Source organism: Marmota monax, unplaced genomic scaffold (genome assembly GCF_021218885.2).
Source record: "Marmota monax isolate L192 unplaced genomic scaffold, Marmota_monax_Labrador192_F-V1.1 WCK01_AAM20220418_F8-fsc00125, whole genome shotgun sequence".
NCBI lineage: Eukaryota > Metazoa > Chordata > Mammalia > Rodentia > Sciuridae > Marmota > Marmota monax.
Genome location: NW_026695235.1, coordinates 7,817,581 through 7,836,799, shown reverse-complemented (window position 1 = coordinate 7,836,799; position 19,219 = coordinate 7,817,581). Strand labels below are relative to the sequence as shown.

Genomic DNA, 19,219 nt, shown 5'->3' with positions numbered 1-19,219 from the left:
GGGTGGGTGTGCTCTTGATCTGCCTCCATTTCCTCCCTCCTGATGGAGTCGCTGTGGAAGCAGGGCCACATACCGCTCATCCACTGGGTAGCCTGCAGGGACCCTCCACAACCACCCAGGCTAGGGGGGTAAACAGCAAGGCCTAGAGGCTTCGTGGGCCTCAAAGGCAAGCCAGCCAGCTCAGGGGCCACCCTCCTGGAGAGACACAGCCATTTCCCAAGTGTTCAACCTTCTATTTGAAAATGTGCAACTTGAGTGAATCCTAGTTTGACTGTTATGATGAAATTGCTGTTTCTCTCATTCTATATTCAAAAGATCATGCTTTTAATGTAACATAACAAATGCTTTTCAATTCAACCTGCTAATGATCTTGTGGCCAGAAACAACAAATAACGGGCAAAGTAATGTCCCCCTCTGAGGAGACACCTTGGAGCTACGCACATTTTCTGATAACTTCACAGTCATTAAAAAACTCTAACAGTGAACGAAAATTTCAAGAAAGCTCTGAATTCATTAACTTTATATTGTTAAACATAAAAGCCTTCAAAAAGCAGGACAATGCATTCCAAATGGACTGAATGTTGAAAAGGGAATTTTCTCAGCTGACACTATGAGCGTTGATTGAAAAGGGAATGAGAAAAAGTGCATTTGAGTAGCCGTGGGTTGATTTCCAATGATATCCGTATAGTCCTAAGCAAAATATTTCTAAGTCCCTGGTACTATTTTCTAAGAGATCTGTAAAATGTTTTATGGGTTTTTATACAAATTGTGGGGGGAAATGTGCACCACAGAATTTTTTTTTTAAATAAAATGAAATTGCTGGCGGGTCACAGATGAAGCTCTGGGAAGTAGCTGTGAAATTGAAACACAAAGTGCTTTACGGCAAACAGAGCACGGGAGAACAGGCTGCTGCACACTTGCAGAACCCGTTTCTGGCCCCGGTCTTACTCATTCCCCTGAGGCCTGGTGAGCAGCTCCCAGGAGGTCCTCCTCGTGGTCACAGGGCAGGTGGACTGGCTGAGGCTGAGATGGACAACCTCCACGCAGACCTTCACATGTTTTGTCTTTCCTTCTCTGCAGGGGGTGCAGCTTTTATTTTCCCAAATACTTCAGTATATCCTGAAGCCACGCAAAGAATTACAACTAGGCCAGGTACGCCAACAGCCCCGCGTGACCTCCACTGAGAGAGCCCAGATGTCCCGCTGACATCCGGGACCTAAGTCCCATGATGCAGAGAGCCGATCCCGATCTGAAATGAGTCCCCACAGTCTTATTACTGCCCCTGTTGATTCAAAAACTAAATCGAGTGTAAGCACAGCATTCAAAGACCCAGGAAAGTCTGAACTTCTGAGTTAGAAGAACATTAGCTCTATAACTCGCTGCTCTGAAGACAGATGGGCAACAAAGGCCCCAGGGTGCCTGAGAAAAAGTAATACGTGTGATTTCGGGTTAATGGAAGGACCACTGTGTCATTTGTCCTCGGGGGAGAGCACAAAGCAAGAGGCATCCCCAGAGCTGTAGTGACCAAATTCCCAGCTTGGCACAGGAAGCCAATCTTTAGAGCAGGAGCACAGGATAGATAATACTTACCTCTGAATCTTACTTGTAAGAAGGTTCACTTAGGTGATTGATTTACATGTCACTCACCCAAAAATAAACGTTCATTGAGTGTCTCTTAGTGCCAAGCATGAAGTTAGACCCTGGGACTATAGACATGAACCAGACCCCAGGAGGCTGGCTGTCTTTGGAGAGCTCACCTGCCTACTGGGCTCTTTGGTCTGTTCAGTGCTGAGTGTCCCCTGCACGGCCACAGAGGGCACAGCTGTGAGCCAGAGGAAATGCTTAAATTTCTAGATGCTTCAGTAGAGCACTTAGAGCCAGAGGAGCAGACAAGGATTTTAAATGCTTAACCTGGAGAGCTGGATCTTACAGCAGAGGCCCCCTGTAGCTGTAAAACCCAGAGGGGGCAGCCGCAGGAGCCGGGAGGGATTCAGCCCACCTGAGAGGTGTAAGGAGCTTCCCACAGGATAGGCAAGGCCCGAGGAGGACCAGGCCTTTGCCAGGTGGAGAGTGAGCAGGAGAGGGCACCTGAGACCAAGGGTGCTGCCATCCCTGGACACCATCCCCCCAGCATCTTTAGGACCACCTGTGAGCTAAGTGTACTAGTGCCAGCTCACGGTGGAGGAGGTCGTGATCCTGGGCACTGGCTGGTTTCTCCATATTTAAGTGTGGGTCCAGAACCCGTGTCTTCCGAGACCCAGGCTGCCCTCTAACTCTGTCCACACCCAGCCGCATCAGCCTCAGCTGAAGTGGTCCGAGTGGCTCTGCGGCTGCTTTCCCATGATGAGGACGGGGTGAGGAGCTGGACGGGCGTGGACCTGGAGCTCTCTGGGGAGGCTTCTACCTCTGTACTGCCCTGTGACTGCCATGGGGACTCTGCTGTGATTTTCTCTCCCCCAATCTGAGATTAAAAGCTTGTTCCCCTGCTCCTGGGAAGCACGGTGGGAAGGCTGAGCTCGCGTCCTTACCTGTCATGTTAGAGGCCATCGATATGCCCACAGGACCTAGAGTCTGCAATAAACCAGATTGGTCCCAAAGAACTCCACCAAGTGTATTGGAAATGAAAAAACAAGTACCTCGCCTCTGGTTCTAGAGACTTCTGAGTTCACGGCTAGCAAGTGTGCGTGGGGGTAAACACAGGGAAGGGCGGCAGCGACATTGTGAGCACTTCAGAGATGTTTCCATCCATACTTGAGAAAAGTAAAACTTATCTGCAAAACATTTGGCCTTTAAGAAATGGTCAGTTGGGCTGGGGATGTAGCTGAGGGGTAGAGAGCCGGCCTGGCAGGCATGAGGCCCTTGGTTCAGTCCCTAGTACCTCCTCCCCCTCAAAAAAGAATGAATTAACTTTTAAAACTCGTTTGTTTAAAGCTGTCTCGTGGATGTCACCTGCTGAGTTTCAAGGCCTGGGCTTGTGAGCTCATGTTGTGAGTTGACCACATCATTGGCCAACTCCGTTGGCCTAACCCATTGGTCAGACCAGCTGGTTGGTAGAACAGCAGGCCCTGCCATACTTTCTTCATGTTTTGGAATGTGGTAGACCCAGAAGTTGCGGCTCATCTAGAAGTATCAAAAGGAGGGTGGCAGCAGAGGAGATGCTGGCCTCCCTCTGTCCCTAAGCCCATGGAGGGCCAGGGTGACAAATTCCAACTTCACCCATTGCTTTGATGGTGCCCTTCCATGGACCCATCGTTTAAGCAGACTTGGGCGGTCTCACACTTCCACTGTTCCCTTATTATTAGCACAGTCTGCTTCTGGGACTCGATTTGTCTTTAGAAATTCCCATTTTGATTACTACCTCTGTCATTATGAAAATACATACAAGTATTGGTATCTGACTTGTAAAGAATGTAAATCAGACTGGAGAAGCCAGAGGACTATTACTGTAGGCCAGATTCAGGGATTTGACCTTGTGGCTCAGCCATCGCCAAAGAATCAGCCACTCAGCCGCAGGGCCTAAGAGGTTGGGATTGGGCCTCAGGGAGAATGAGCCTGGTACTTGTGATCCCCAGAGTGGCAGGAGTCACGGAGGAAGGACCACTGGGAATCTAGCCCTGTCCCTGTGGTCAGTGGCTTTCAGAAGAGATGACTGTTAACTCTTAGACTCTAACCTGGGAGTAGAACCCCAAGTTCCTGTCCCCTACACCCTTGTGATCTTCATGGGATGAGGCACAGAGGACCCTGGCTGGCGTCCTTGTGCTGACCCTGAACCAAGCCAGGTTCCTAGCAGAAAGTCTGTCGAGACCCTTCTGTGCACTCGGCTGTTCACCGCAGAGTCCCTGTAGGAGAAGCGTGATGATGGTCTTCCCGCTGTGCTAGTCTGAATAGCATTCTCCTTTCTGTGAGGCCCCTCCACCTGCGGGTGTCTCCGTCCAGTCCTCCTCCTGGTGCCCCCTCCCCACCCTGCCTCCTTTCCCTCCTGCCTTGGGTCACCCCTTCCTGGGCTGCTATCCCAGTCTGCCTTTTCCTTTTTTCATGGCTGAACTTCCTCAGTGAATCATTGATTCCAGAGCCCCTGTCCTTCAGTCCCACCTCATGGTTGGCCAAGACTGTTCAGCGACCCTGCAGGTGGCCACCTCTGCTCGGTGCTCCCCTCCTTTGCTCATGCCTCATCCCTTCTAGCCCCTACTTGTCCCTGTAGTTCCCTGATTCGAAACACACCTTCCATGACCCCTGTGTTGCATTAGCACTAAGATCAGTCTCTATAAAACATCGGCACAGAGACACTTTTTTTACATACTGTGGTTTTATGGTCATTATTGTACAGTACTGTGTTTTTTGAGTTGTCACAGTTATTGCTACCAGAAACCCTTTCCCCCTCCTCTGTAAACACTTTTCTCCTTTGCTGATTCTGCTCCTTTTGAAGCCACAGCCCCTTGAGATCTCAGGATAAAAACAGGTGTGAGCCACAGAACATTGCAAAGTATTTCGACCTCATGATGTACCGTCTGCCTGGTCTCATAGGAGAGTCCTACGAAGCTCCATTCTGTCACAAGGGTGACATTCTACTAGCACTTCCTTCCTCCTGCATCACCATGACAACTCAGATATCTGGCTGAGCATCTGCATGTTATCAAAGGCGACTGAAGAGTGTGACCTGCACACACAGCCTTGATTTCTACTCGGAAGCTGCTGTTCTTTGGGAGTTTCTTGGGATCTTAAATCACCCCTGCATTGGCGCTCTCAGCTCAGTGCTGCTCAGTGTGACCAAGCACGGCGGGAGAGTGCGCCAGCTCTCAGGTGCCGTGGAAAGCCTGCATCTTAGCAGATGTTCCAGGTGTTCTTTGCTTCCCCATAGCTATACCAGAACCACAGAATTGCACACCTGGGCAAGAAGAGAATGCAAACAGGATTCTAGAAGACTTTAGGAAGATCTGGAGGAAGACAAGAAAGATGAGCTTAATGACATGAGGGCTGACCCTCAATCTCTTCCACTGAACAGGAGTTTATAGAATGATTCTGGGAAATAGCTCTCAGTCTTTCCAAGTTTGTCTTCCCCGTTGGCATCCGAGCATGTGGGAGAGGGCCAGTCTCCTCCTTTCTCAGCCAGCCCTGCCAGGGGCCTCCGCAGTGGCTTTGCAAACCGGGCATGGATCCTGTGCAAGTGAGCTCTTCTGTGATCCTGGTTCTGGACTTTTAAAAGGCAGAAGTGATCTGGAGGCTTCTAGTGTGCTCTGTTTCAGTGAGCTGGGGGGAAGGAGAGCCGAGAACTTGGTGAGAACTCAGCCTTCCTGGGAAGGGCAGCCCGGATGTCCTGATTTGCTGATGTCTTGGGAAGATGCCGTGGGAAGGAGCCTCACCCAGAATCAGAAACTCATCCTGTTCCCAGGAAATGTACCCCTCCATCTCTCTCGGGTGTAGAGAAGCAGCACCCGCCAGGCTCCCTGGTGCCGTCACATTATTTCTTGTCTGGATCACGGTGTGTAGCATACTCTACAGTCACCCCAAGATGCCTGGGAAAGTCGTTTTGATGAAGTTTAGCTCCTAAACCCTGTCTTGTGCAGGTGGAAGAGCACAACGAAGCCAGAGGGCAGCTTTCCCACCCACGGAACCTGCCAGGCATTGGAGCAAAAGCCCTTGAAAGTGGAAGTTGAAGAGAAACGACGAGGGTGTTGAAATGATCCCCCAACACTAAGCACGGACTGTATCCTTACCAAATCCTGTGCCTGCTGTGATTAAAGGACAAATGGCAGGCAGGACGCGTGGGGACATCACTTTTTAGGGGACCAAGAGTGGAACTACTCACCCTGGTGTGGCGCTAGAGCCATCACCCTGTGTCCCTCACACCAGCGGTCTCCAGTGTCAGCGCTTGCCAGTGTCACGTCCCACAGAGGGCAGCTCCGTGCCACAGCATGTGATCCGTATCTGACAAGGAAGGCCAGCCCAGAATGTCATGAAGGAAACAAAAGGGAGCTTATCTGCCGTGGCAGCGTGTTTATGGACACGTCCATCAGGGCCCAGCGGCGTCTCAAGCATTTGGCTGAGAGTTCGATGCTGTCTGGTGTGTTCAGGCCCCGGCTTATTATCTAGGGAGGAGAGGACGTGTTTATTCATCCTAAAAAGGATTTTTATGAATAAAGAGTTTGAAAATATTTTTGTAGTCATAGTTTGGTGCTTGATGTTTTTCCAGTCACACTTCATCTGCGAAGCTTTTCGGTTCGCAGTCGTGTCTGAGCTACCTACAGACGCCAGCGAGAGCCGAGGCACAGTCCCCCGGCGCAGGGAGAAGCAGGCGCTCTAGAGCTCTCGGCCATCTTTGAAATTTGTAGTGGCACCCTCCAGAGAGCATTCTGAAATCATTACCTGCAAGAATGTGGAATCAAGAGGACCCAAGGAAATTCCCGAGTGGTGGCTTTCTCAAAACTCCAGTGTGCACCCAGGTCACCTGGAATCTTATTAAAATGCCAAATCTGACTCAGTAGGTCTGGAGTAAGATTAGACATTTCTAACTGACGCCCAAATGCTGCCGATGTTGTTGGTCCATGGACCACAGTTTAAGAAACAAGGGTCCAGGGCATATTTCCATGATATCTTGCTTTTTCATTTGGTAAATATGTGCCTGTCTGCTCATGAATTGGGGTAGATGTTGCATTACTCGTAGAGTCTTCTTTCTGAGACAATTCTCATATTGAGACTCTGGCTAACCTTTTTTTTTTTTTTTTTAAGAATCTGTACAGTGCAAAATGCTCCCAGAGAGTTAGGTTGAAATTTAGTTGTAAATTGATAGCGGCTGCAAATGTAATTCCCACGTGCAATCCCAACTCCAGAAAAGTGAAACTCCGAGGAGCTGGGTGGGAAAAGCTGAAGGTCTCCTGCAAGACTGCCAGCCGAGAAGGAAAGTGAGCAACAGCAAGTTTAAAAAGAAAAATTATCTAACCCTTCAAAGCTCAGGAGGGTAGGGTTTCAGAGACCACCCCAGTCGCAATGCTTGCAGCCAAACAGACCAAATAAATTAAGGCAATCCTGTGTTGGATTTCACATCACATATCACTTCTGCTCTCTTTGGGATATGAAAATAGGAAGAGACACATGCTCAGCAACTTGGTCAAGCTCTTTGAAGACTGACCCACCCCAATGCCATTTTTAAATTTGATTAAATGATTTGTTTAAAGAGAGGCTTAAAGATGATGGCACTGCCTGCCCTCCAAGTGAGATTTTTATAGCCATCTCCTGCTGTCTGGAAGGAGAACACCTATGGCTATGGCTTTCAGTTGGCCCCAGGTTGGCATTTGCATTGAACTGAGGCCCATGGATCCAAGAAGCAGTTGTGAAATGACTCTGTAATCAGATTGCAGGAGGAACAGCTTTGCATATGCATAGTGAGTGAGAGCAGGCATAATAATATTTTTGAAATATATTTTTTAAAGAAACTTGAAATAACATAGAGTCTTGGTGCTCATTAATAGAACTCACACTGAGGAGGCAGAAACACAGTTATTAGATTTACTCTGCAAAGTGCAATGGAGGTTTATGGACAAGTGAGATCACCACACAAACACGAAGAAATCGTGGAGTAAGATTTGACATTTCTAACTAACTCCCAAGTGCTGCTGATGTTGTTGGTCCGTGGACCACGGTTTAAGAAACAAGGATCCAGGACATATTTTCATTGACGTGTCCTTAGCTCTGAAGGTCATCATTAAATAGGTTGTGGGGCAATTCTGTAGTTCTTGTGATGTCCTCTAATTCATTTCATACAATTAATTTTAGAGACATTCTAAATTTGTTTGGAAAAGGGGAAAGAATGGACATTTGCCTAGAAACATAACTAGACCAGTTACGACTGGCATTGTAAACAGATGGAAAAATGGGAGGAAACCACGGGCGTCAACTCACAAATGTGAGGATCGAAGGTAGCAATGGTTCCTAGGGATGGGAAGGAGGAGTCCAGATGCCTCTTGATGGATTTTGGTGCAGACCACAAACAAGAAGTGGGTGAATCAGCTAAGCTGTGGATTCTGTTTGGGAGGGTCATCCAATAGAGAGGTGGATTTGGGTCTGTCCAAGATGCAAGCAGGACAAATTAGGTGGTAAAAAACAAAAACAAAAACAAAAAACAACTTTAACATGGCCTCGACCTCTGATTGGAGAAAAAATGCTTCAGAAGAGTCAACAAGCTCCGGAGGAATCTGCCAATAGGAATTTTCAGATAAATGGAAGACAATGTATAATTTTGTACATTTTGTTATGCCAACAAAATATACAAAAGTATAATTTGTACATAGAACCAAGATCTATGGCACATAGCTTGAATGCTGCTTTCTATTACTAGACTTTCTTATAAGCTGTTTATTCTAATAAACATAAAATCTTTTTTTTAAATCTGTTAGAAAAATTGCATTATTGGGTTTTTGAGTCAATTTTTTTGTCTTTCCAGATTTACCTTATGAGCCTCCCAGGAGATCAGCCTGGACCACTCATGGCCACCCCACCCCTCAGTCAAAAGGTACAGAGTTGTCTCCCTCTGCCTTGATCTGCATGTCACCAGGTGTGTGTGACTGCTGATGGAGTAAATGACAATTTAATTAATCTATGATTTTCAACAAGTGGTTGGCTTATTCCTTTGGCAACAAAGCACAACCAACTGTAAATGCTGTGATTCTCTGGGTTAGACCTACCTTCGGAACACAAAGGAGGGAATGAGGTGCGTGTTTGACAAGATGTCTGAGGACAGACCCAATGACTGGTGTTTTCCTTAATTTTGGCTCTGCCTCACTTTATTTTCCTGATGGTTTCTCTTTTATCTGTTTATTTTACATTACGAATCATTTTTTTTTCCTATTCTGTAAAACGTCTCAAATTCTTCCTTTTTTTATTTTTGGAAGGAATAAGGTAGTCACAAAATTTTTAAATAATGGAAAATTTAAATCCTTCTTTTTGTTACAATGTCTTCATTTGATCTCATGGAAAGGGAAATTTGTCCTCACCGTAAGTTGCTTCTTGTTAAAAGAGTCAGATTATTGTCTTAATAATGAAAGTAATTGATGGAATCATTATGTAATCAACAACATCAAAGACGAGTGGCCAAACCAAACCTAAGTTATAGCCAGTTCTCTTTTTGTGTGTTTGAATTTCCAGCTGCTCAGCCGTCTCCTTCCACAGTGCCCAAAACTGAAGACCAACGTCCTCAGCTAGGTATGTTTCAGGACCCCTCCGGATGGGCATAAGAGAGGACCCAGGCCCAGCAGGGAATGTCTAAAACATGCCATCTTTGAAAAGAACTTAGTTTATGTCTTTCTTCTTTGCGACAGTTTCATATATAAACCAGGGGCCAAACAGTCTGTCCGCTCTTTTGGGATGACTTGAGATTTTGCTGAAAAATGGGGGGAAAAAAAGTATTTGTGTGCAGGCTGCCTTTGAGATCTACAGATTCATTTAACTTTACTTCCTGTGCCGGGTGCCCCAGGGCCAGGACGATTTCACGTGCCAGGTGGAAAAGCAGAGGAAGGTCCATGTGGCCCTGAGCTGAAATGGCCAGCCTGGGCCCTCAGCACAAGTTCATAGCCCTGTTCTGGTCCTGGGTTAGAGGGAGCTGTGGGCCGGGTTTCGGGAATCTGGGAATCCAAGTCCTGCTACTACCTAGGAAGCCTTTAGCAAGAAGCATCTCTGGGATTCCGTGTGGCACCTCCTAAAGGAGATGGAGGCAGGTGCTTTGGGGACAGGGAACGATTTCTGTTCTGAAATACAGAAATCGGTTCTGTTAGCCCGAAGACTCAGGGTACCAAGTCACAGTGATGCCTTTGGATCTGACTTCTTGTCTTTCTGCTGTAGATCCTTACCAGATTCTTGGACCAACAAGTAGCCGCCTTGCTAACCCAGGTGAGATATCTGATGATTTTGTTCGCACACATTACTCTTCAGGTGGTTTTGGCTGTTGTGAAGGCAAGCGTGTACTGGTGAGAAATTCCTTCAACTGAACAAACTGTAGTCTCAGGTTTCACTGGATCGTTTGCTTTAGGGGAAAAACAGGTCGGGGTATAAATTAAGATTCTTAGCTTCATTGAAGAGCATTGTGACCTAATCTAAGCTGTAACTTTTCTAGGGCTGTTGTAACAAGTACTATGGAGCAGGTTGCTTAATAACAGAAAGAATCCTCCAGAGGCTGCAGGTCTGACGTCCACACGCGTGGTGGCAGCCTCTGGGGGCTGTGAGGGAGGACCTGCCACAGGCCTCACTCCCTCCTTCGATGTCTTTTTGTTGCTGTTGTTGTACCGGGGATTAAACTTGGGCCCTCGACCACTGAGCCACACCCCCAGCCCTACTTTGTATTTTATTTAGAGGCAGGGTCTGCCTGAGTTGCTTAGCACCTCGCCTTTGCTGAGGCTGGCTTTGAACTCATGATCCTCCTGCCCCAGCCTCCCGGAGCCTCTGGGATGACAGGCGTGTGCCACTGCATCCAGCTCCTGTATCTCTTTTTATGATCTTCCCTCTTTATGTGTCTGTGTGTCCAGATTCCCCCTTTCTATAAGGACACCTGTCACATTGAAATAGGGCCTCCTCCAGTGACTTCACTTTAACTTAATGATCTCTGTAAAAACAAAGGCTCTGGGGGCTAAGGCTGTGATGGGTGGATTTGGGTCACACACATTTCAGGTATAGGAATTAGGGTTCTGGGGCTAAGACTTTTGACATGTGAATTTGGGGGGGGGGGGCGCGGCACAATTCAATCCATCACACATGCAGATAAAATAACTCATCTTTTTTAAAAAGGAGACTCTTAATGACAACCACAAGACTTCAAAGTAGGACCCTCTTCCATCCTCTGTTTCTGAATCTAAACACTAGAATAAGGAGTTTAAATGCCTCCTTGGTCCATTTGTAGCCAGCGTCTGGCTACAGCACATCACCTGTCCTCATGTTTCCGTGCCAACCCAATCGTCCCATTTGTGTTCAGATCAGAACCAGCTGTGCAGGCCCCCGGGCGTGCACTGCACCTGGGGCACGTTCTCAGCAGCAGTCAAGTGCGAGATGTCCTGGTCAGTCACAGGGCGAGTCCAGGCTGCAGTGTGCCTTGCCTAACTCTGAGGCAGACTGGGTTGGGACGCCAGCAAGTTCAGGTTCAGGTGGAGGCCTTCCCCGCTCAAGAACCCCTGCTTGGAGAACACCAGCAACGGGCTCTTTGACATGGAATTGTGGGCAGCACTAATTAATTCAACAAATGCCTTTTAAGCAGCTGAGTAGCTAGAGAGGACTGTTTCCTTCACTGCTTTAGCCTTGGGCTCAAACTAGGAGCTCATCCATGATGCCTAGAGTCCCTGAATGCCAGGAGTCAAGAGAGGTGGCCCTGGCCTCGGATGCAGGTCGGTATAATGCTCCAGGCCAGAGCAGCAGGCTCCTTTCTCTAAGACCCCAAGTCTCCACAGGGGTCCCTCCCCATCCCTCTGCTCTGCCTTCCATTTGCAACTGGCTCATAACCATTTACATAAAAATAATGGCTGTGTTTTGAGAGGATTATAATCAGTCATGCTCCAGGAAGACGGATCTGCCAGCAGTGTTCTAAGGACAGCTTAGAAAGACGGAGCGTGTGGAAGCTGAGCACTCTGGGAGCACTCACACCATCCATCGTGTGAGACAGCAGTCCAGCAGCTCCCACAGATGCCCCCACAGGATGTACCATGCCTCTGAGCCCTTCTGTTCTGTGCCTCCTGCCAGCCCTGGGAGATTGTTATCTCCAGCCTACAAAAGAAGAATCAGAGGATCAGAGAAGTCAAGTAACTCTCCCTGAGTCACTCAGCCAAAAAGATGGGAGGCCTGCTTTGAAACCTGTCTCTAGTCTGTTTCTGGTCCCGCACGCACTACCCGCAACTTGCTTAGCACCTTGCTTTTGCTGAGGCTTCTTGGGGAAGTCCTGCTGTTTGTCAGGGGATGGGAGTATGTGCTTTTCCAGTGGGAGTTCACCAAGCTTCAGGGAGGGGACAGTCCTAGCAGGGCCTGAGGGACTAAGGAGGGGTGTGCAGAAGCCAGGCCAGAGAGCAACGGCTTGTGCAGGACTGAGCATGGCAACCTGGGGCCGGGGTTCCAACCTCTGCCCACCGTGGGCAACAAAGTCAGTTCTGAGCTCCAGTGTCCTGTGGCTCCAATGGGCTAATCTCATGATTCTATGGGCATTAACCTGTCACTTGTAAGGATTTAGGACAGTGCCTAGCCCAGAGTAAGCTTTCAGAGGATCTCAGGAAGTTCCGAGAACACCAATATCTTAAGCGTCAGAAGAGCCAGCAGAGTGCTGCTGGGCAAGTCCCCTTCCTCTTCAGTGAAGAGACACCTTTACTCACTCTGGTTTCCAGCCCAGACAACCATAACGAGATTCCCGAACTGAGTTCATTCTTACAGTGACCTGCAAGGTGGGCCTTCTGCTGTCCCACCCACTTTGCAGAAGAGACAACTGAGGTGCAGAGAGCCGGGGAGTTCCCCAGAGTCCCATGAGCAGCAGAGCCAAGATTGAGCAGCCCAGGCCCACACATGCTCACCTGTCGTCCAGCTCTAGAGCTCAGGGAAGGGGCTCCCATGGGGACACCCCTGCCTCCATGCAGAGGGTCCAGCTGTGCTGTGCTTCTCTGCGCCGCCTCTATCTTCTGTAAAAAGTGGCCCCAGACCACTGCCACCTTGGGGCATGCTGTTCGCTTTCTTTATGCCCTTGGTTCTGGTCAGCTGAGGGCTGTAGGCCTCAGTGGGACAGTGGGACAGTGTCCACCTGCAACACTCTGCCTTGCTATGTTTTGGGGACTGTTTAGTTTCTTGCCCTTTTTGCTAAGTTTCTACTTCGTTGCTAGGATGTTCCTCTTTTTCTTGACTATTGGGAGACAACAGTGACTTGTCACCTACCACTGTGTGTCCTTGAGGGTTCTTGCACAGTGAGAGCCTTCGAGGCCTACACTGGAAATGCAAAGCATTTGGTTCAGAGTGTTAAATTTAGCAATTAATGAGGCCAATAGCGTGTTAAATTCTATGCTGTTCATTCAAACTTGCACTGAGTTTTACGTCTGTAGTTTAATTCTCAGGTTTGGAAGCTGCTGAATCTTGCTCCCCTATCTCTTGGTTCCACAGAGCCTTGGGGTGCTCCTAGGCCTGACCCCAGTGCCTTGCCAGTCAGTGGGTGAAGTGGCCTAGCAGGCCGTTGGCACGCCTGTCTGCCCAGCTTGAGTTTCCTGCCCTGGATGTAGACCCCCACTCTCTAGCTCCTCAGAGGCAGGAGAGGTATGAGCCCACAATCCCCCACTGGTTCCCTCCCATCATGTTGGTGGGGGCAGTGGGTGAGGGACACATTTCTTAGAGGTGACGACAATGCTTGAACAGACACCAAGTGCTCTTTGAGCTGTGTAGGCAGGTCTGTGTGTTTATGCAGATCTGTGGAGTTGCTCTATGGGAGCAAGTTGACACTGAATATTTATTTTCAAACAACTGTATATGTTTATAGTGAAGCATATGTTAGACTGTTAAATCAAACATCCATGGTTTTTCCTATTCCCAGGTCAACTGTGGAATTCTTTTTTCAAGTTTTAATCCTTTGGTTACAATATATATACTAAAACCATATGGTTCTCTCATACCATTCTTTGTATTTTAAAAATGCATATTAATGAAATGTTGGAAGGAACACAACTTGATTGGGAACAGTTTGTATATGTAGTTCCGAAAAAGCAGAGACTTCCATTGCGATGAGCTACAAGCTGTTAATATGTTTCAAATGTACTGCAGGCTAAAGACCATCTTTTCCAGAATAGATGTATTTTTTTAAAAGCTGACCTTTCTCACGATGCTATAGTAAGGATGAGTTCACAAACAACCACTTCCATGTAGCCAAAGTGGAAACAAGGATTTATGAGTTGGACAATTATATAGGGAGCCATGGGAAGAATTTATGGGGAAAAAAAATTTATCATTGATTTTCACATGACATCAATTCCCTGAGTAGTTGCCAGTTGAAGTTATTTTAATCATTTTATCACATCTATTGATCCTATTTATCATATTAAAGAAGGTAATTTTTTTTTTTTTTTTTTGGCATTAAGCCCAAGATAATTCTGTAGTGGGGTTTTGAGAAGACCCACCTCTCATCCATTTTAAAGCTTCTAAAGCCTGTGCCACACAGCTCAGCTTCTCTGGGCTCGTGATGGCTGTCAGTACTTACATCACCTCTCCTTAGGGAGCCGTGAGTGGACTTAAAGCACTGTAGCATGGTGGTCAGAACGACAAGGCCAGGAATTTCTCTGATTTAAGAAAACCAAAGGCCATCTCTATGTGCTTGCGATGGATGGAGAGAATCCCGACTTTGTCCTCGCAGCTGAGTGGCAGCACTCTGGGCCGGTCTCCTTTGCTGCCCAGAAGGACTTGCCGCAGTGTAACGTTGGGGGGTTTCTCTCGGGAACACTGCTTCACAGTCGGTGTGGCCAGCACGTGGATTTCCGTTGCCCTGTGCTGGCCTCTGTACTGGAAATGGGTGATCTGGTTTGAAATGGAGCCAACGTTTTTCTGAACTTCCTCATTTTGAGTGGGTTAATTCTGTGTTAGGAAAAGTTTTGACAGAATTGCTTTCTGGGCACCAGCAAAATGTTTTGTCAGAAATAACAGTGTTTACTTCCATTCTCTATTTTTTTCCATAAACATTTAGATGTTCATTTCCGAAATCTGACTTTTATTATTTCACTTGACCTAGCCAATATAAATAGTATTAAGTCATTATGACCATCCACAGAATGGCATTCTCTGCCTTAGAAAATAGGAAAAATTAGCTTTTCCATCCCCCAAACACCAGGCTGACCTGGCTGTTCTCGGAAGGAAGTCAGAAATGGATGGAACCAACCTGAACTTTGCCCCATGTGAATTTCCTGCATTCCATAGGGGACTTGGATCTCTCAGATGAGCCTGAGAATGACCAAGGTCAGCTTCCTAGGTGTCGAGCTGGGGATGAGGCTACTGGGCCAGTCATGGTCAAAGGCGTGTTCTCAACAGGGAAGGCTGAGGAAGCAGCGTCGGGCAGCGTGGAGACTAAGGAGGTTCCAGATTTCTTAAAGCCTCCTTGAATCTGGACCCCAGCTTCCACCTGGTCCTGTGGGAGTGGGGAGCAGACCTACAGTGTAGGTCCGTTCTTGAGGCAAAGGGCTGTCCTGTAGTTCCTGGGTCATTCTGACCAGGGGACACCTGGGGAGATGAGCAGCCCCTGTCCATCCAGGCCATCTCTCTGGAGCAGTGGGTGACCACAGGACAAGAGCAGGAACACCCCAGCTGCTGAAGGATGGGGGAAGGCCTGGCCCAGGGCATCTGGGTGGCATGGGAAGAACGCCAGCTGCTGTCCCGGGCCAGGTGCCCACCGCTCAGAGCCTGTTCTCACTGGTGCTTTCTGTCCTCCCTCCTCACTAGGTAGTGGCCAGATCCAGCTCTGGCAGTTTCTCCTGGAGCTCCTGTCTGACAGCTCCAACTCCAACTGCATCACCTGGGAAGGCACCAACGGGGAGTTCAAGATGACAGACCCCGACGAGGTGGCCCGGCGCTGGGGAGAGCGGAAAAGCAAACCCAACATGAACTATGATAAACTCAGCCGCGCCCTCCGTTACTACTACGACAAGAACATCATGACCAAAGTCCACGGGAAGCGCTACGCCTACAAGTTTGACTTCCACGGGATCGCCCAGGCCCTCCAGCCCCACCCGCCAGAATCCTCTCTGTACAAGTACCCCTCAGACCTCCCCTACATGGGCTCCTACCACGCCCACCCTCAGAAGATGAACTTTGTGGCGCCCCACCCTCCAGCCCTCCCCGTCACATCCTCCAGTTTCTTTGCTGCCCCAAACCCCTACTGGAATTCACCCACTGGGGGCATATACCCGAACACCAGGCTGCCCGCCGGCCACATGCCTTCCCACCTGGGCACTTACTACTAACCCCTCGATGGAGGCCTTTCCCAACAGTGTACAATCGCCGATCAATTGCCACAAACTCTGTCGGAGAACATGAATTAGAAGTGCCTCAAGCCGGAGGAAGAAGCTTGATGGGCTGGGGAAGGGAGCCAGGGAAGAGACCCAAAGACTCATGGCGGGAGGGAGTTACTAAAGTGTTACTACAGAAATAAGATGCTCAAAGTGTAATGCATATGGATGTAGGATCTGTGGACCAACCGTGACAAAGACATTGTGTGCAGCAAGCAGGAAGTCCTGAGGACAAGTGCCAAAGGAAGTGGCCTTAAGTAGTGTATGAACTGTAGAGTAGAATGTGGGATCCCGCTCATGCGACCCAGGTTTAAACTAAAGCAATAGAGATAACACAGTCTTGGCCTAACCTACCGTTTATAATGTCATTTTAAGGAAAACTACCTGTATTTAAAATAGAAACATATCAAAGCCAAAACAAGAAGACGAGAGAGACTGTGGCCCCGCAACAGACATTGCCGGGGCTCCTCGGCATTTGCTGCATCAGTTGGAATCCGATTTGTTCCATTTGATAGACAGCTGTCAGCTCTCTCAAACTGTGAAGACAACCCAAAGTTTCCATCTCCTTTACAGGATTGCAGGAACTATGAGCCAAATGGTGGGACTGCGGATGTGTATAGAGTGGGCGTGTTATGGTAGACAGAGGGCTGGAGGAGGAGGACGAGGAGGAAGCAGAGGAGGAGGAGAGGAGGAGTGGGAGAGACTTTTCAAGCAGCAAAGACTGGATTTAGGACACTTTTGGTGGAGAAAGATTATTCGTGGAGACCTGAGGTTTAATGTAGTCAGTGTTATACCAAACCCAGTGTTACCAGAAAGGACCCAGTGTAATGGAGGAAGGGGAGTGGTAGAATTAAGAACCAAAACAGCCATCTCTTTGTTTGTCAAAAGAAAAATTTAACTGGAATTGTCTGATATTTAAAGAAACGTTCAGGACCTCAGCATTCTGTAGGGGCCTTGTGCCCCACAGGGTCAGGTAAGAGTTGGCCTCTGGCCACCACAATCAGATCTCAAAGGCATTTTGGGGAGGTGGGGGTCCAGTTTTCCTTTTCGAGTCGCGAACGCTGTGCGTTTGTCAGAATGAAGTATACAAGTCAATGTGTTTTTTTTTTCCTTTTTATATAATAATTATATAACTTATGCATTTATACACTACGAGTTGATCTCGGCCAGCCAAAGACACACGACACAAAAAAAAGAGACAATCAATGATATAATGTGGCCTTGAACTTTAACTCTGTATGCTTAATGTTTACAACATGAAGTTATTAGTTCTTAGAATGCAGAATGTATGTAATAAAATAAGCTTGGCCTAGCATGGCAAATCAGATTTACACAGGAGTCTGCATCTGCACTTTTTTAGTGACGAAAGTTGCCTAATAGAAACTTGTGCTGAGTGTTGTGGGTTTTGTGTTACAATTTTACTTTGTCCAGGAACTGATGCCAGTGGGGACCAAGCAGACAGGATGTTGGACAGGTGATGTGTGCCCCTCCTGACCCTCTTGCTTCCACCTTGATTCCCAGCACCATCTGCAACAGAAGGGCCCAAAGCTTCACCGTGAAACCTCCACATGTACACCTAGAAGGGAAAGAGGCTTCTAAAACTGAGGCTATAGTTGAGAAATTCCAGTGCAGCACTGGCCACAAATCACCCTAGTTTCTGCTATGATCATAAAACATTTGCAGAATGGTGAACAAGCCACTCCTGTGAACAAAAGCTGTTGTTACGATTGGTCAGTGAATCATCATGGACAGCTGCAGTTTTTCACTTCAGGGATAGCTTCTAAGTTTGCCATGTAGCTTCCTTCTGGGGTCCTCATCAACTAGACTAGTGCTCTGATCCTTCCATGCCAGAATAGTCAGGCACTGTGGTTTGTGATTCCCCGGCCCTGGGCCTGACCTTCCCAGCTCTCCTCTCACATCCTGTTTCTGTGATCCAAACTCGAGTTCCTTGAACACCTTCTCTTTGTGTCACAAGTGCGGCCCACCTTGGCCAAGGTGAAGGCGATTCTGGAGACGGGAGGCAAGTCACCTGTAAAAAGGAGCAAGCCTGTGTACCTTCTCAGCCTGAGTCAGTTTAAATTGGCCATTTTATAGCGGTTTCGGGGCTTGTTTTGCACTTTGTAATCCTTTTGCTATGATTAAACAAACTTGCCAAACCTCTGTGCTGTGCATATTTTGGCAATGGTCTTGAAACTCAGTAGGGTACGATTACCAAAGCTTCAGACATCCCTCATTATTTGGATGGAAAGGAGCCCAACCATCAATCATTCTGCAGCAGCTCGGGAAAGGCCCACAGAGGGCCTGCATCTCCTTAGGACACAATGAGGAAAAGCAGGGTAAAAGCTGGCAGCAGGGAGCGACCCAGACAGTCCTAATGGAAAAGAGCATTCGTTTCTATTTTGGAATGCAAATGCAAGGCTCACCTACATTCTGCACGTGTGAAATACAAGTTTGCTGGGCTAATCATTCAATTCTCCCTTTCAAGACTGTAATATGAGCAAAATAATAAAAACAAGACATGATTATCATATTCAATTCTAACAGATGTTTTAAGTTAGATTTCTCAAAACCCCTCCCTCAAATTCAGTTATTAGCCACAAGCGTGAGCAACTGGGATAATTTGAGGATAACATGATAATACTGAGTTCCCCCAAATAAATGATTCTTGTCTTGAAATAATGGTGGTGCTCTGCTCCTGTCACAATCTAATTCCAAAGCCCCCCTGGATCAATTTCACAATTACATGATCCTTCCTCTCTCTAGGCTTCTCGGCATTTCCTGGCTCCTCCTTGTTGATGATCACAGTCCCTGCACAACTCCACTCCTGCTGGCAAGGGCTCTGTCTTCTCTTCTTGCCTTAAACAGTCTTTGGGGTTTCGTACTTGGAGAAATCCCCAAACCTCAGTCAAGGCCTCACCGCCACTCCCCGTCTGATGCCCTTGTTACATTTGGTGTGGGTTGTGGTGTGATCTGTCAGGACTGGCTCGGCTGGTCCTCTGCTTCTTCCAAGTGCCGCTGCACAGTTGAAGTACCTGCTGCTGGGTGCAAGGGCCTGGGGCAGCTACTCGGATGGCAGGTGCAGCACCAGTTGCTAATGCTTGTGAGCAGGGAATTGATGGGAAGCCGGAGATGATGGATGTCCTGTGGATCCCTGAACAGACCCTGCCCCTGCAGAAAAGGAACAGCCTAAGGTTTTAAAAACTTGGTTTAATTAGTCTGTTATCACTCCACCCAAA

At 47.9% G+C, this 19,219-nt stretch overlaps 1 protein-coding gene across 4 annotated transcripts in view; it reads left to right on the top strand.

Annotated features, from left to right (window-relative positions):
* Positions 1-18,143, top strand: part of Erg (ETS transcription factor ERG) — a 154,506-nt gene extending 136,363 nt beyond the window's left edge. For 3 of the 4 annotated variants that reach the window (XM_046438904.2, XM_046438905.2, XM_046438907.2), the window contains exons 6-10: positions 1,081-1,152; positions 8,438-8,506; positions 9,139-9,195; positions 9,832-9,879; positions 15,418-18,143. In XM_046438904.2, coding sequence (XP_046294860.1) covers positions 1,081-1,152; positions 8,438-8,506; positions 9,139-9,195; positions 9,832-9,879; positions 15,418-15,938 — 767 coding nt within the window. In that variant the 3' untranslated portion in view covers positions 15,939-18,143. The remainder of the gene's footprint in view (positions 1-1,080; positions 1,153-8,437; positions 8,507-9,138; positions 9,196-9,831; positions 9,880-15,417) is intronic. The other variant, XM_046438906.2, reaches the window with a different exon arrangement.
* Positions 18,144-19,219: the final 1,076 nt, after the last annotated feature.